Source organism: Copidosoma floridanum, unplaced genomic scaffold, assembly GCF_036245765.1.
Source record: "Copidosoma floridanum isolate Cflo_tuat_1 unplaced genomic scaffold, Cflo_Japanese_pri ptg000020l, whole genome shotgun sequence".
Classification (NCBI taxonomy): domain Eukaryota; kingdom Metazoa; phylum Arthropoda; class Insecta; order Hymenoptera; family Encyrtidae; genus Copidosoma; species Copidosoma floridanum.
The window spans coordinates 27,256,269-27,271,423 of NW_028321897.1; the positions used below are offsets into that span (position 1 = coordinate 27,256,269).

The window sequence follows — 15,155 nt, forward strand, 5'->3', positions numbered from 1 at the left end:
CAGTCATAATAAACCATGCGAAAAATTTTCGTAGTTGAAATGGCAGCATAACGTTACATGCTTCTTCAAAAATTATATTGTTCTGAAAATCGTGTTCTACTAATCCTATAGAAATAGCTGTTACTAGTGAGGGAAAATAAAAAATGATTGTTAAAAATTCATGTAATTAATTATGATCAATATACATTTATTACATAAATAAATTTCAAGTAACAATTATTATAATTCGGCTATTTTTCTATACTTCGTAAATGTAATTTGCAATTACGAGGGTTGGTGCGCAGAGCGCGCAGTGGGCATATATACTCATAAGAGCTTAAAAATATCTATTGACACATACAGGATAGACAGCTCATTTAAAAAAGGGAGCCACTTGAAGAAATAATAAAGCTTACCAACAAAAACTCAAGGGCACATCTCTTTGTCCATATAAACTTTACCATTTTTATTTGAAATTAGCAGCTTGTTTTTAATATTTCCTTAAAAGCAGACCAGTAATCATCTCCTAGCGTAGAAAATTTATTCCCGAGTATTTTCAAAATATGCCATGGTCTTCCGAATTCTGTAAAATATACTTTAACATATTATTTTTATACTAACAATTAATTCTATCATTTTTTAACGCCTTGAAAAATGTTAATACAAACCTTATTTTGAAATAATTACACTTATAACACAATAAAAGGGGCGGTTGGCACGCGGAGCGCGCAGGGGGGTGGAGCCCCACTAGAATAAATATATTAGCACACTATTCTCGAGACAGATATCTTCGTGCTGTCACCTCCGGTCGTCCTCTTCGCCGAACTCCTCCCTGGCTCGACTGTTGGTGGCCGACACCTAGGCTACACACACACACACGGACACAACCTCAAGCAGACCTTCCGATCAATTAAATCTTTCCTATCCCTATATAGATCTTACACCCATTTATCCTGACTCACTCAGATAGTCCCCAAGCCTTTACCTCAAAATAACACCTAGTGCACCGTTCTCCGTGAAGTGACCTTCTCTCTGTCCTCGCCGACACCCGGTGCTACCTGGAGTTCGTCTCAATCGTTGCGTAGACTCGGCGGCACGGTTAACTCTCGGGCAGTATTTTTCGGTGTTCTCCTATGCTCTCCTTTTGGATCTCTTTCCTTATTCACAGCTCTACCTGTCACTTTTTCCTATATTCAATCACTCTCTCTTTCCTATCTGCTCTCTATGCCGCTCCACGCGATACTGACTGCATTACGGCCAGTGTTGGGATATAGTTCCAGCCAGACTTGGGAATTCTCTAGGACCTAACCTTTCTGACGTGGGAAATCACTAGATAAAAAACAAATAGTACCGAAGGCGACGCACGAGATTCAAATGAGGTCCAATGACACGAGCATACATCACCTGATGACCCAGTGTGCTTACTGGCCACTCTGTTGAATACATAATTATTATTAACTTAAGCGCCTATCACCCGATAACCCGGGGTGCTTACTGGCAACTTGGTTGAATAAATAATTATTAATAACACAAGCGCCTATCATCCAATGACCCGGGGCGCTTACTGGCCACTCTGTTAAGATAATAATTATTAAAATAATACAAGGGCCTATCACCTCATGACCCGGGGTGCCTACTGGCAACTCTGTTAAGTAAATAATTATTAAAATAACACAAGCGCCTATCACCTCATGACCTGGGGCACTTACTGGCAACTCTGTTGAATAAATAATTATTAAAAAATATCACAAGTGCCTATCACCTGATGACCCAGGGCGCTTGCTGGCAACTCTGTTAAATAAATAATTATTAATAACACAAGCTCCTATTACCGTATAACCTGGGACGCTAATTGCAAATCTTAAAAATAAACAATTATTAATAAACATGTCAAGCATCTTTTTCCTGATGATCCAGGTTACTTATTTACAACACTGTTAAATAATAAAAAAATAATCGATAACATATGTAAACATATCACAATTTTGATTGCTTATTTAGTACGACAAAGATTTTTTTAATTGGCGCTCTTGTAATTACTTGATAATTTATTATTAAATAGAAGCTAGTAAGTACCCCAGGTCATCAGGTAATAGGCGCTTGTGTTATTAATAATTATTTATGTATCCGAGTTGCCAGTAAGTGCCCCGGGTCATGAGGTAATAGGCGCTTGTGTTATTTTAATAATTATTTATATTACAGAGTGGCCAGTAAGCGCCCCGTGTCGTTGGGTGATAGGCGCTTGTGTTATTAGGTAATAATTATTTATTCAACAGAGTTGCCAGTAAGCGCCCCGTGTCATTAGGTGATAGGTGCTTGTGTTATTTGGTAATAATTATTTATTCAACAGAGTTGCCAGTAAGCGCCCCGGGTCATCAGGTGATAGGCACTCGTGTTATTTTTTAATAAATATTTATTCAACAGAGTTGCCAGTAAGTGCCCCGGGTTATTGGGTGATAGGTGCTTGTGTTAATAATAATTATGTATTCAACAGAGTGGCCAGTAAGCACACTGGGTCATTAGGTGACGGATGCTTGTGTTATTGGACCTCATTTGAATCTCGCGCGTCGCCTTCGGTACTATTTTTTTTTTTATCTAGTGATTTCCCACGTCAGATTGGTTGGGTCCTAGGGAATTCCTAAGTCTGGCCGGAACTATATCCCAACACTGGTTACGGCAGTACACTTCAACAGATGCGCGCGCCCCTCCCGTGTATACAAAAAATCTCCAACACGTCCAAAAACCGGTAAATTATTGGAGGTTTCAAAAACTAGGGAATCGAAGCGGCCGCTTGGCACTCACACCTCTCCGCCGTGTCGTGAGCCCTCGCGTCTCTCCTTCTCTATCATACACACATGCTCACTCAATCATACCTCACACACTTTCAATCCCTTTTATGGTCTTCGGTCCTTCTCTCTCCTCTGGTTCGTAGTCCGCGGCACCGAGAACACACATAAAGTTATTCTAGGACTCGGTAGCCACCGATGACTCGATACGAAATATAGGTATATAGTGGCGTGATAGCTTTAGCTAACACGTCACAGGGTCTACTTTTGGATCGTCCAAAAAATTTTAGCCGAGTTCATCTTTTGAAAAGTTTGCCTGACTGGGTATTTAACTCGTGTCTTACTGGAGCAGTCATACCTCATATAAGCTTCTTACATACTGAGCTACAATTGCTATTTATATACATATAAATACTGGCCATACCCAGTCTCAAATGATGAGCTTTCTTTCTGCATTCAGAGTTTTGCTTCTTTTAGCTTTCACTAAGAAAGAAATCGATTGTTTTGGACAATTTAAGGTCCACATTATCAATTCGTATGTATAGATTTAACTAGATGGCGCAGCAAGAAAGTGGGAGTCCTGTCGATCACCAAAGTTACGCAGCATTTGGCGTAGCCAGTACTTGGATGGGTGACCATTAAAGTCTCGCCGTTTCACCTTTGCTGTTCGCTTCATAGATCGATTGACTGTTTCTCTGTCTTTTCAACATCGTAAGTGGGAGGTGTTCCAAATTTAAGCCCCGTTGTCTAAGTCTGCAGCTTGAATAATTGTTTCATCATACCCTGACGGGAAGTTCGCATTCCCGTCCTAATTTCAGGCTGGGAAGTTAGGCATTCCTGACCAGGACGGGAATTTTTTGTTACGCACTAACGTACTGCGCAGCTCTCTTCTAGTTACTTTCTCATGACAGTTGTCAGCTACTCATGTGTATATAGCTGTAGTCGACAATGTACTATATTCAGCTGACAAAAACCAAAACACTCGGATCATATCCTCAATACTAATGCTGTGCGAGTATTTAGATTGCAGAGTGTAAAATAAATAATTTTAGCCAATGAGTAGTGTTATAGTCAACAATTGAAAATAATTAAGTACTCAGTCTCTGTACGTCTGAGTCCTGAAAGCGATTCTGTGACTATATGAATGAAGCTCAGAAGCTTCTGTATTTGGTGGCATACCTATAGGTCTGTTTGGTTTCCAAGGACATTTATGTACTAATATAATCTCCATAGTGCTGATATGAAAGATTTTAATATAAATTTTGTGTGTAATTGAATTTTATACGTATTTGAACGACTTCTACGAGCGTGGCTGCTGCATACAGTACCGCAGTCGCTACGTATTATTTTCTGTCTCACTTGCTCTTTATTTCCCTAGAGTCCCTAGATCAACACACGCATGAACGTTCAAATGAACGACAAAACGACTGCATGTTGATTTTATATTAAATTAAGCAACAAATAACTTTTTTGGGTCGCAAACTTCCCACAGGATATGAATAAAAATCGTATACGTCACTCGGCAAGAAAATAGCACATCACCAGCCACGTATTTTGGACGTGGACGGGAATGTACTATACTTCCCTGCCTCGTGACGTTATATACTATACCTTCCAATCCCATCCCAATTCCTTCCCAGTCCTAAGTGCTAAGTTCCTTAAGTATTGCCTCTACGAGAAAGCCTACCGTAAAGCACTATAACATTATATACATATATATATATATATATATATATATATATATATATATATATACAAAGTAACCAAAGCCAGCGTCTAAAGGATGTCTACGATCTGAAATTCCTAGTGAATAGTGACTCACGTGAGTCAAGTGCCCCATGAATACATCAAAGATGTGCTAAACCACTAATAGATGTAGTTAATAACTCATCAGGAAATAAAACAAAGAGATATTTCGTTCGTGAGTTCAATTGAAAAGTTTAATATCTTTCGTCTACACGTATCAGATCTTTATAGGGAAGGGAGCTAGTTCAAAAAGCTTACTGCTGGGAGGTAAGGGTTTCTGTTGATCAGGAGGAAGATCTAGGTTAGCTTTTAAGAACCTAATTTCGAGATTGAAATAGTCTTGTTAATCAACGACTATCCAGTAAAACTTGATTTAATTAATTTTCTTTGGGTGCAGAACAAAGCCAAAAGCCTCTGTGTAATATACTAGTTTAAAAGTGAAGAGCTGTGGGATCACACTTCTAACGTTTTAATCGTCTGGTTCTTTTAACGTTAGTGCAGTTTTAGTATAAATCACATGCAGTAAGCTGTGAATTTTAATAATTTTTTATAATTTAAGTAACATCACAGAGAATTCCAGCTAAGATACTTGGACACCGTAGGCTGCAAGATAACAACCTTCTTTTTCACGGTTGCAAACTGCAAATGAATAGAGTTAGACTAATATTTTAGTTTTATTCCCTTCTGTTATTTTCCAACAGTACTGTTGACTCGGGAAAAATTCTCGAGAAGCTGTATCTACTGGGTAAAATTTGCCAGACTTATGACGCCAGTTAGCCTGAGAAATGAGATTTTCAATTTCAACGGTGGTAAAATCGAAATACTTTGACATTTCCAACTCTGGGCTCCGATTCTGAATCAATCTTAACTTGCAAAGTGAAATTCCTCCTTTATTAGTAAGCGATTGTAGCTCTTTGGTCTCAATTTTTGTTTATGATTTGTCACGTGCACCCGACAAAGCATCTTTGGGTGACGTCTTGTCATCAAGCTTATATTCCTCTGGGAAAACGTTCTTTGCCTTAGAAAGCAATTTTTTAATAACTCTTTTTAATAAGTGACAGCTCGCAACTTGTTAATTCATCGGTTCTTTGTCATTGAATCGCTAGTAAATACTTGAAGGGTTTTCACTGCAGCAGATCACCCATGAATATTGAAAGTTTGTTTCAAGGGAGCCGAGAAAAAGTGCTCACTGTGACGCTATGTCTTCCAGTTTGGTTAAGAACTAACTCATCTAGGGTCACCAAAGCATCTAACTGATCCGGCAAATCTTTAACGCATCCTTTACTTTAAAGTAGGAATCACAAACAATCTTGAAAAGATCAGACTTTACGCATTCATGCTTCAGATTGTTATAATTATCGCCTAATCCAAGGATCTAATAGTGATTTATTTTTTATTTCTGGTATCGTTTATTTAACTAATGTAGATTACATATTGCTAATCTTTGATTCACTGTATCCTGACCAATCTTTGTAAATTCACAACCGCCTTTACTATTAGAGAATGTAGAGCTTGTTGTACTTTCAAGAAATTGTTCATTGTACTCTAGCTGGCTAATAGAAGGTTATAAAAAAACAGTAACGGGGAACTCGGGCGGAATCTTCAGACCAAGAGTATAGAATTAGTTTTTTTTGTGGTTCTCAAACCTTTATGTTTCATAACTTAAATAATTAATTTTAGTTAATAAAGCCTGGTAAAATAGTTCTGATTTACCATTAAACGTAATAATTAATTTATCTAAGTTATGGTAGATTTTTTGAATGAATTTAACAACTTAAGAAATTGTTATGTAATACTATCATGTAGAAATAAATTAAAATTTTTGAGTTTAAGTAAGGCGTCAAACGAATAAGAGTAAAATTTAAATATATTGCAATAATGTGCTCTAGTCCAAAATTGGTATTAAAGTTTCACAGACCCAGTTAATTTGTAAATCTGATAGACGTTAATATAGTTTTATGTAATTTGTTACAAATAAATATCAATTGGTAACGATGATTATGCTATTCATATGCTGGTACTCTAGAAACTTCAAAGGTCGAGATTCTGGGAAGAAATAAACATTGGTAAATATTCTCATCAGATGGTAATGAAAACTATAATTATTTGAGTAATTCTCATTTTTGACTATCTTTTAATAACCTTTCAAAATTATAACATAATAATTTAAGTGTTAAAAGAAATGATTTTGAAATTCAGTAGAAGCAATAAATAGAAAAGAAAACTAATATATTACGTCCTTTTATCTTCTTCAAATTTTAAATATCATTGGCAAAACCTGTTATTAAAACCGAATTTGAAAGTTATTCAGTAACTTCTTTAAATGGAATAAAAATTGATAAAATTACTGAATATGTATCACACTGTCTTAATGTACTTGCTTCAGATTAAAAGCAACGAGTGATTGTTGTCCTTTATTCCACAATGCAGTACAAAATGCACGAATAATTAGTGATTGCCTTTCTCTTCTGACAGGACACGAGACAGAGAAAACATCTTAATTACCACTAAGATGCACTCAAAGTGATATATTATAATGGTATAGTTGCTTAAAATGATTGTGGGGAGCTCTTTCTTCTTGCATGGTACTTCCTTTTCCTCTCAAGCGTTTATGCACAAGTGGGCTCTAAAAATGGCCATCCAAGCATCCTTTTCTCACTGCACATATCCAGCTCAACGGAATTTTTTTGAATAGGAGCTTTTTGACTCGATCTCTGGACTGCATTATTTGATGATATTAGGAAGAAGGTTAAAACAATTAACTTGGTATTCCTTTGATGTAGGAGTAAGAAAACCAGCTTTTATCTTACTTTCACATATTAAGCTTTCAATCATATCTTTAACTTTGAAAGAACTAGTCGATGAATAAACTCCTCGTAATAAAAATAAACTTGCATATTATTAACTGATTACTCTTACTTAACTTTGATTGCTGGAGAAAGGAAACCTTATTTTAATAAATTTTACAACACAATAGTTCACTTGTCTTGGTTGTTACTTTAAAGCCTTATTTACCATTAAAAAAAAGCATATAAAGGCAAAGTCAATTATAAATGAAGTGTTTAGAGTAGTTTTTAACGATAAAGAGTCTTAGGATATTGTCTTTAGTACTAAAATTTAGTTTATAAGAAATAACTTAACACTTACTTCCTTTTCTTCATCAAAATCGTCTTCGTCGTCGGATCCGTGAACTGATGTTGCTGGAGTAGTATGCCTGGAAGATGATGGAGATGACGGCTCACTTAATGGCTTTGGATAATTCATACGTTTAATGCTTATTTCTGAGAATTCAGGCACCAATTCAGGATAAACCTCTATTAAAGCCTTGAGTCTTGCATGTCGATAGAACTGAAAAGAAAATAATTCGTTCAAATCGTGCATTAGAAGAGATTTCTACGTATTATTATCAATACTAGCTCGAAGACCTTAGGTTTCAATATAAATTTTCAGCTTCTATCACAAATTCAAATTTAATGATAAGACAAGATTGCATAGCTATTACTTAAAATTCGCAATCTAATGACTTTGTTGGGGTCTAGAAAAATTAATTATTTATTTGGTGGGTATAACTCAATGATATTGCTGAAAATGCATTTTTTTAAAGAGCTTTTGAAATTTGTGTAATCTAAATGTTAAAACAAATTTTTTAAATTTTTTTTAAGTGAAACGTCTACACCTTTATTGCAGAAGACTCTATAAGTAAATAAATTCAGTGCAATGAAAAACTATGAAATTCTTGGTGGTTAGGAGGATGAGAGGCTCAGGAAAGACAAAATATAGTGCTTACACAGAGAAAAAAGTGGTGGAAAACCAGCGTTGACTAACTCTGTTAAGAACAGGAGGTTACGCTACGAAAATAAAGCGTCAGAGAGAGAATTTAACAGAATTTATTCATGCCAAGGGTGGTAGACACCCGTATGGCAAAAGCAAATTTACATGGCATACATCGTATAATTATTAATAGTAAACAATAAACTTAAATCTAAATCACAAGAAATCGCAAGAACGCCATCATTAACAGCATTTACAATATTTACATCAGCAATACAAAGCATTATGAACTCTTAAGTGTATGGTATCGCTACAATATACATCTTAGTTTACAAAGTTATAACTTCACGACGCAGGATAGTGACAATACAAATCATGAGTATCGGACAAAAAGAACAAAGAAAACGAAGAGCTATATAATTTGCTGTTTCGCGCTAGATAACTGCTTACGTACTCCTATTTTGCTCAAACAGATAGTTGTAATATGCTAACTTAAATGATCCAAGCGAGTCCCGCAGTCGGATAGTTAGTGGGATTGAATCCCACAACTTCATTGCTCGCTGGGAAAAAAATTGAGCATAAATATTTAAATAAGCGCGTGGAATATTAAAACCCGACTGTGGGAGGCGCTCTGATCTTCGCAGTTCCTGATCTGCCGACGGGAAAACTTCATATAGATACTTAGGCTCCTGCGTGGTAAGTGTCTTATACGTGGTTACAGCCAAAAAATAGTCACGCCTAACGCTCGGTCGCAACCACCCCAGCTTCACATAATATTTTTGCAGCGATGCATCGCGTCTGAGGTTAAATATAAATCTTACAACTGTGTTTGCAAGTCGATCCAATTTCACAGAGAGATAACCTGATAAGCCCCCATACACCAAGCATGCGTAATCAAAATGCGGTATGATGAGAGTGGACGCAAGCATCGCTTTAAAAGAGCTAGATAGGAGTCTCGCCCGATATCGCAACCGATACAGCACCCCGTGCACTCGCGAACATACAGAACCAACATGCGCATTCCAGCTAAGATCGTCGGTTAGCCAAACGCCAAGTGTCTTAACCTTTTTGACCAATGGCACCGTCCGACCACCAGCCATGAGGGGTGGAAGGTCCGTCGCATCCACGCGCATAAGGGTCTGACATGTACCTGCCAGGATCGCATATAACTTTCCATAGTTAAATTGGAGCCCACACGCATATGCCCAATGTACAACCCTTTCTATATCTTCGTTAAATTGTTGGATGGTTTGCACCAACTCCGCTGGCTTGCATGATAAATAAAGCTGCAAATCATCAGCAAAAAGTACCCCAGTTGCATAAAAGAGTACACTGAGTATTTTGTCGATGAAAATTAGAAAAAGCAGCGGTCCCGTGGACGAACCTTGCGGTATGCCCGATGTTGACGGGAGAAACTCTGAACGTCCGTCACCCGATCCAACCACTGACTGTGTACGACCCGATAAGTAACTAAAAAACCAGCGGAGCGTATGCTCATCAAATCCTAGGCGGCTCATAGCTCGCAAAAGCACTGTATGGTTAACTGTATCGAAGGCTCGACGAAAATCAAACAGGACGAGTACAGTGACCCTACCCGCTTCCATTCCAGCACGTATATCATCCGTCAGCTTCAGCAGGGCCGTCTGTGTCCCTCTATTCTTTCGAAACCCGGACTGCATTTGTGAAAGCAAATTTTTACCCTCCAAAAACTCCGCCACTCTATTTGCGATCAATTTATCGAAAACCTTCGCAAAATGTGGCAAGTTTGCCACCGGCCGAAAATCGCCCGGGACCTGAGGATCAGTCACCTTGGGCAAAGGAACGATAATCGACTGACGCCACTCCGACGGGTAAGTGTTGCTAGCAATGGACCTGTTGAATATATCGGTTAGAAACGGCACGATAATTCTTAATGATGACCGAAAATAAGTCAATGACAGCCCATCTAGACTACAACCCCGAGTACTTTCCAAGCACCCAGCGAAGGCTTGCCTAACCTCGATTTCTGTTGTCGGCAACAAGGCAAAGTAATTCGCACAAATAGGTCTTTCCGCAATTATGTTCTCGAGAACCTCGGTTGTAGCAGCCGGATGCGCACTGGACACTCGCGAAAAATGGCGAGCCAACTCCTCGAGCCTGTCGTCGGAAATCGAAGCACATCTAGCACGACCCACCACCCCATACTGACGCAAAATCGCCCAAGATGCTCCCGGACCACACGCGCCACGCAGTGCATCCCGCAGATACGTGTCCCTAGCTAGTCTGAGATCCCTCTTTACAATACGCCTCTGCTGCCTGTAACGATTCAACAGGGCGACACTTCCTGTTCTCCGCGCCAATCCATAAAGCCGATCACGCTCGCGGCATTTGGCGCGTAACTCTGCATTAAACCATGGTGCCGGTCGACGTCGCTGCAATCTTGTTACTAAGGGTGCGTGCTGATCTAAGGCCACTCTGAGGGCGGCGGATGAGGCCGCGAGAAATTCATTCACGTCCACAGGGCCCGGGCCTTCCAACCCAGCGGACGGCACGAGACTTGCCATGAAAGCCTCCGGATCGAACTTACTAAAATCTTACTAAAAAAGAGAGAGAGAAAGAGTATAAACAAAGGGGTGCAGGAAAGATAGAAAAACGAATTAAGTGAAACGTGTGTTGTGCCATCTACGTCAATCAGTAATTACAGTGGCATTTGCAAAAAAAATTAACAATCATAAAATATGCAGCATACCATTATTAATTTATTTAAAAAATTCATAATTAACACACATTAAAGTTTAGCCATATTGTCTCGTTATAAAGAAAATCTGCATGCACATTGCAAAATAAGCTTTTATAGCTTACTCAAGGTCTTAGCGCACTTTAAGTGCTCATTCTATAGTGTGTTAATCTGGCTCAGCAGTCTTCTTTCTTATATGATTTTCTTAGAATTTAAAAATTCTTGACCTTCCTGCACTATGCTACTAAAATATAAATTAATATCTGTGTAGTGAGCGTGAAATATTGAATACAAGTGTAATAATATTGTGAAAGCTCCGAATTCAAATCTTTGTTTATATCGTTGGAAAAATGATATAAAACATTCTGCAAAATCTAATATACACGGGAATTCAGCTTTATTTATGTGTCTTATGACCCTCCAGGAGATAATCATATTGGAAACTAGAGTGGGGTAGAAATTTTCTTGGTGTAAGCAATACAAGTGCCTTCACGTGAACAATTTCAGAAATGTTTTATTTTGACTACCCACAACGAATTTGTAAATCTGATGTTTGTGATGGTAATTGTAAATCTTGTTTGAACTTTGTCTTAATTGTTGTCTTCTCGATGATCTATTAGTGATTATATTGATGATGAAATAATATCCTGTTTCTGGTAAAGGAAAAAAGGTGAATATATAGATAGAAAGACAAAATTCAGGGTACGAGCCCGAAGTTAATCCTTTCTATATTTATATGAATACCAAAAGCAATCAATAAATGGAAATACTCCAAATTTAAGGTTAAGATCGTTATTTGTTAGATTTTACTAATTTAAGATTATACATAATAAACTATTTTTTTATTAGAATACACGGAGGTACTATGATTTGTAATGATTATATTTCCTAAATTTTGGTAGAACTACAAAACAAAATAGTAAAGTGCAGGGTTCAAACCTACTATTGTCTTTTGACTCCTTGCTAGGACTGCTCTCTTCGTTATTTCTCGTTCACTTATCACTTTAGTTTTCCCTCACTTTATATAGTATTCCTCCTTTCTCTTAGTAGTGGGGAATATTTGATTTTAAAATTACGTGAACGGAACTTTCCGTTATAACAGGTACATGAACAACGAAGTTATTTAAAAATGTAATATTCCATTTTTTCGGTAATATGGCTAAAAATTATGCAATAATTAGAATACAGACTTATGATCGTATTGTATCATAAACGCAAGTGAAATACAGTTGTATAGATGTTGCAATTTATCGAAATAACAATAGTATGACAAGTATCATTTTTCCTTGTATGCATCTATATCTCGTCAAAGAGATAAATGAGTTACAGTTAATCTGAAATAAGTAATAAGTAAGATATCACATGTGTTTTATATAACAAATTAACCATCATATTTCTTGGAATTGTCAGCACCTTAACATTTCTACCACAGCTGTTGCTCTGAGCCAATATAATTCTTTACAATTTGTATAACATCTTTTCATAGTATTTAGAACATAATTGACACTAAAGTTCTCGGTGCATTAAACTTTTTTTGTCTTACTATTATTTTAAAACAATGTAACATGCATTATTCTTTATACGTACATATATGACATAAAACAATTACATAAACAAATCAAAACGTTACATTATTATTTACTAATAATAACCGTGGAAGTATTGCCTTATTTAAAGAGGTAAAGTAAATAACCCATTAAAATTCATCTACATCATAACCACAAAGAGACAGAACTTCCCGTACCTAATTTTCAATTAGGAAAATAATTGACAATATTTGTAAGTATAATCAATTCATACATTTATTGTTTACATTGATAATTTATACGTAAATTTATGTATATATAATTTATAATCCCAGTTTGAAAAACCCCTCTGCCTCTTATCTACTCCTTCAACGTATAAGTTGTGACGTGGCAAAATTTGCTTTACAATTTTGCAAGTCACTGTCGACGCCCCTATTCTGAAACCAATTAGTGTTCTTAATGAGATCCTCCCATAACCGAAATCTTCGTGTGTTTTAGAAACGACCAACGGTAAGCCAGAGAAGGAGACACACGCCTAGACCAGAAATGTAGCGTGCGTACGAGTAAATGTGATGATGTAAGTGTCGAAGCGTCGGCACGTAAGAATGATCCGGAAGATAAGGTAGGGACCGGGTAGGTAGGTCAAAGGATAGTTAGTTGACCTACCGAGCGACGAGTTGGGGACGGACGTGACTGATGAGTTCAGTGGGTGTGAGACCACCGAGCGCGAAGGTAGGAGAGAGTACGTGGAGCAAGAGAGCCGAGTGTACAGCGAGTATTAAGTGTGAGAGAGAGAGAAAGCGAGTGAGAGAGTGAGCGGGAAGAAGGACCCGGAAAAATAAGCCTGATCCCGACCCATCCAACCCTGAACGGCGGCCATCTTGAGACGAAGCGTCCTCCCATGACGACCCGAGCCGAGCCCGAGGTGAGAGGTGTACCGGACAGCGGGCGAGAGAGGCCCAGGTATCACACAGCGTCGACTTCCTGGACACGATCCTTGACGCTCATGGTGGACTAGTCTTACTGTAAGGAAGCACGGGATTCGCCAAGGTACAGTGTGTGGGTTACGCGGGGACGCGGGTGAGATCGTCGGCTATAGCGATAGACGAGAGAGAGAGAGAGAGAGAGAGAGCAAGAAAAGGGCGAGTGAGACCGAGAGCGAGTGAGTAGTCGCATAGCCGTGGTGTAAGGGCGGGACGGATCGAGAGCTGGCGTCGGGACGCTGTGAGTTGTAAGGCGTGTTTGTGACCGTCTCCGGTCGCAATGGCAATCCACGCCCGGGACCTATAGGTTACGCCGAGTGTGAGTGTGGGGGTGTGTAGGTACGGACAGGCAACCACGCCGAGGGGACCTGATCCCAGACCGAGAGTAGTGTGAGAGGGGAAGTGGGTGTAAAGGCGCGTGAGTGTGGGTGCGTGTGAGCGGACTAGCGTGGCTCTCCGAGCGCACCACTGGCGTTGTGGTGGCGATCGAGGGCCTGCGCCATAGCATCGGGACCGAGAGGAGGTACGTAAAGTGATTGTAGATAGCGATTGTGTTTATTTCAATAAATCTGTAAAATAAAGTCAACATCGTCTTTTGTGTTCATTTGCCCAGACGCGAATCCCCTTTTGAGACAGGTCCAGTGAAGGGGCGAAGAGGGAGAGTGTTGTCGAGCAGAGACGTACGAGAAAGAATAATAACGATATTTTCTCTCCAACGGTAAGTTACCTTGGGGAATATAAAATCCACGTTATAAAGTGTTATAAAAAAATTATTGTAGTATTCTAATTTCATAAATCAACAAATAAAATTTTAGTTTTACAACTGTAATTCAAATTATTGATACTAATAAAACTTACCAAATATTTAAGAACGTATAGTAATTTTCTTATAACATGTATACTAGGCTATTATATTACAATAAACTTTGTTAAAAAAATTAAAGATTCTTTATTCTAAAAAATTCAAGATTAAATTTATTTAACAAAAAAGTATCATCATAAAAGAAGAGTATATCATGTCTTGCATTATTGTTAAACGATAAAATATTTCAAAATATAATTACTTTTCAATTATTGCCATGAGTTTTGTCAATTTTTTTATAAGAATTATTTAGCAGAGTCTATTAATAAAGTAAAAATTTCTTTCCAAGCAATATTTTCTACTTCAGTATTTTTTTCTCTTTCTACCTGAATAAATATTTAGTTTTTATTTTTGCATCTTGATAAGGCAACATATAATTCACCATAAGAAAATAAGGGATTTTTTAAATACAAACCTACATTATCGAAACTTTGACCTGGGGATTTGTTTATTGTCATAGCAAATGCCACAACGATTGGAAATTGTTTACGATCTGAAATAAAAGGTAATGTTAAGCTATTTCCTGTGTCTGAAGTTATTCTTGCAATGAAGGCTCTATTTTCAATTTTTTCTCCAATTATTACTTCTTCTTCTACATTATACTGTAATAATACTGTGATTTGTAAACGTATTCCATTACAGAGTCCATCTGATATACCTTAACTTCTAAGTAACATCACTATTGTACCAATTTTTCGACTTAGTTAATGAGATGGTAACCCTTTACGAATATTATTTAACACCTCCATCGGAAAACTTAATTTAATATTATCGTCCAATTTATCA

The 15,155-nt window shown here is 37.7% G+C and overlaps 1 protein-coding gene across 3 annotated transcripts in view; it reads right to left on the reverse strand.

Moving 5' to 3' along the window:
* GlyS (glycogen [starch] synthase) overlaps positions 1-15,155 on the reverse strand; it is a 1,005,553-nt gene that overhangs the window by 51,259 nt on the left and 939,139 nt on the right. For all 3 annotated transcript variants that reach the window (XM_089593760.1, XM_089593761.1, XM_089593759.1), the window contains one exon: positions 7,659-7,859. In XM_089593760.1, coding sequence (XP_089449886.1) covers positions 7,659-7,859 — 201 coding nt within the window. The remainder of the gene's footprint in view (positions 1-7,658; positions 7,860-15,155) is intronic.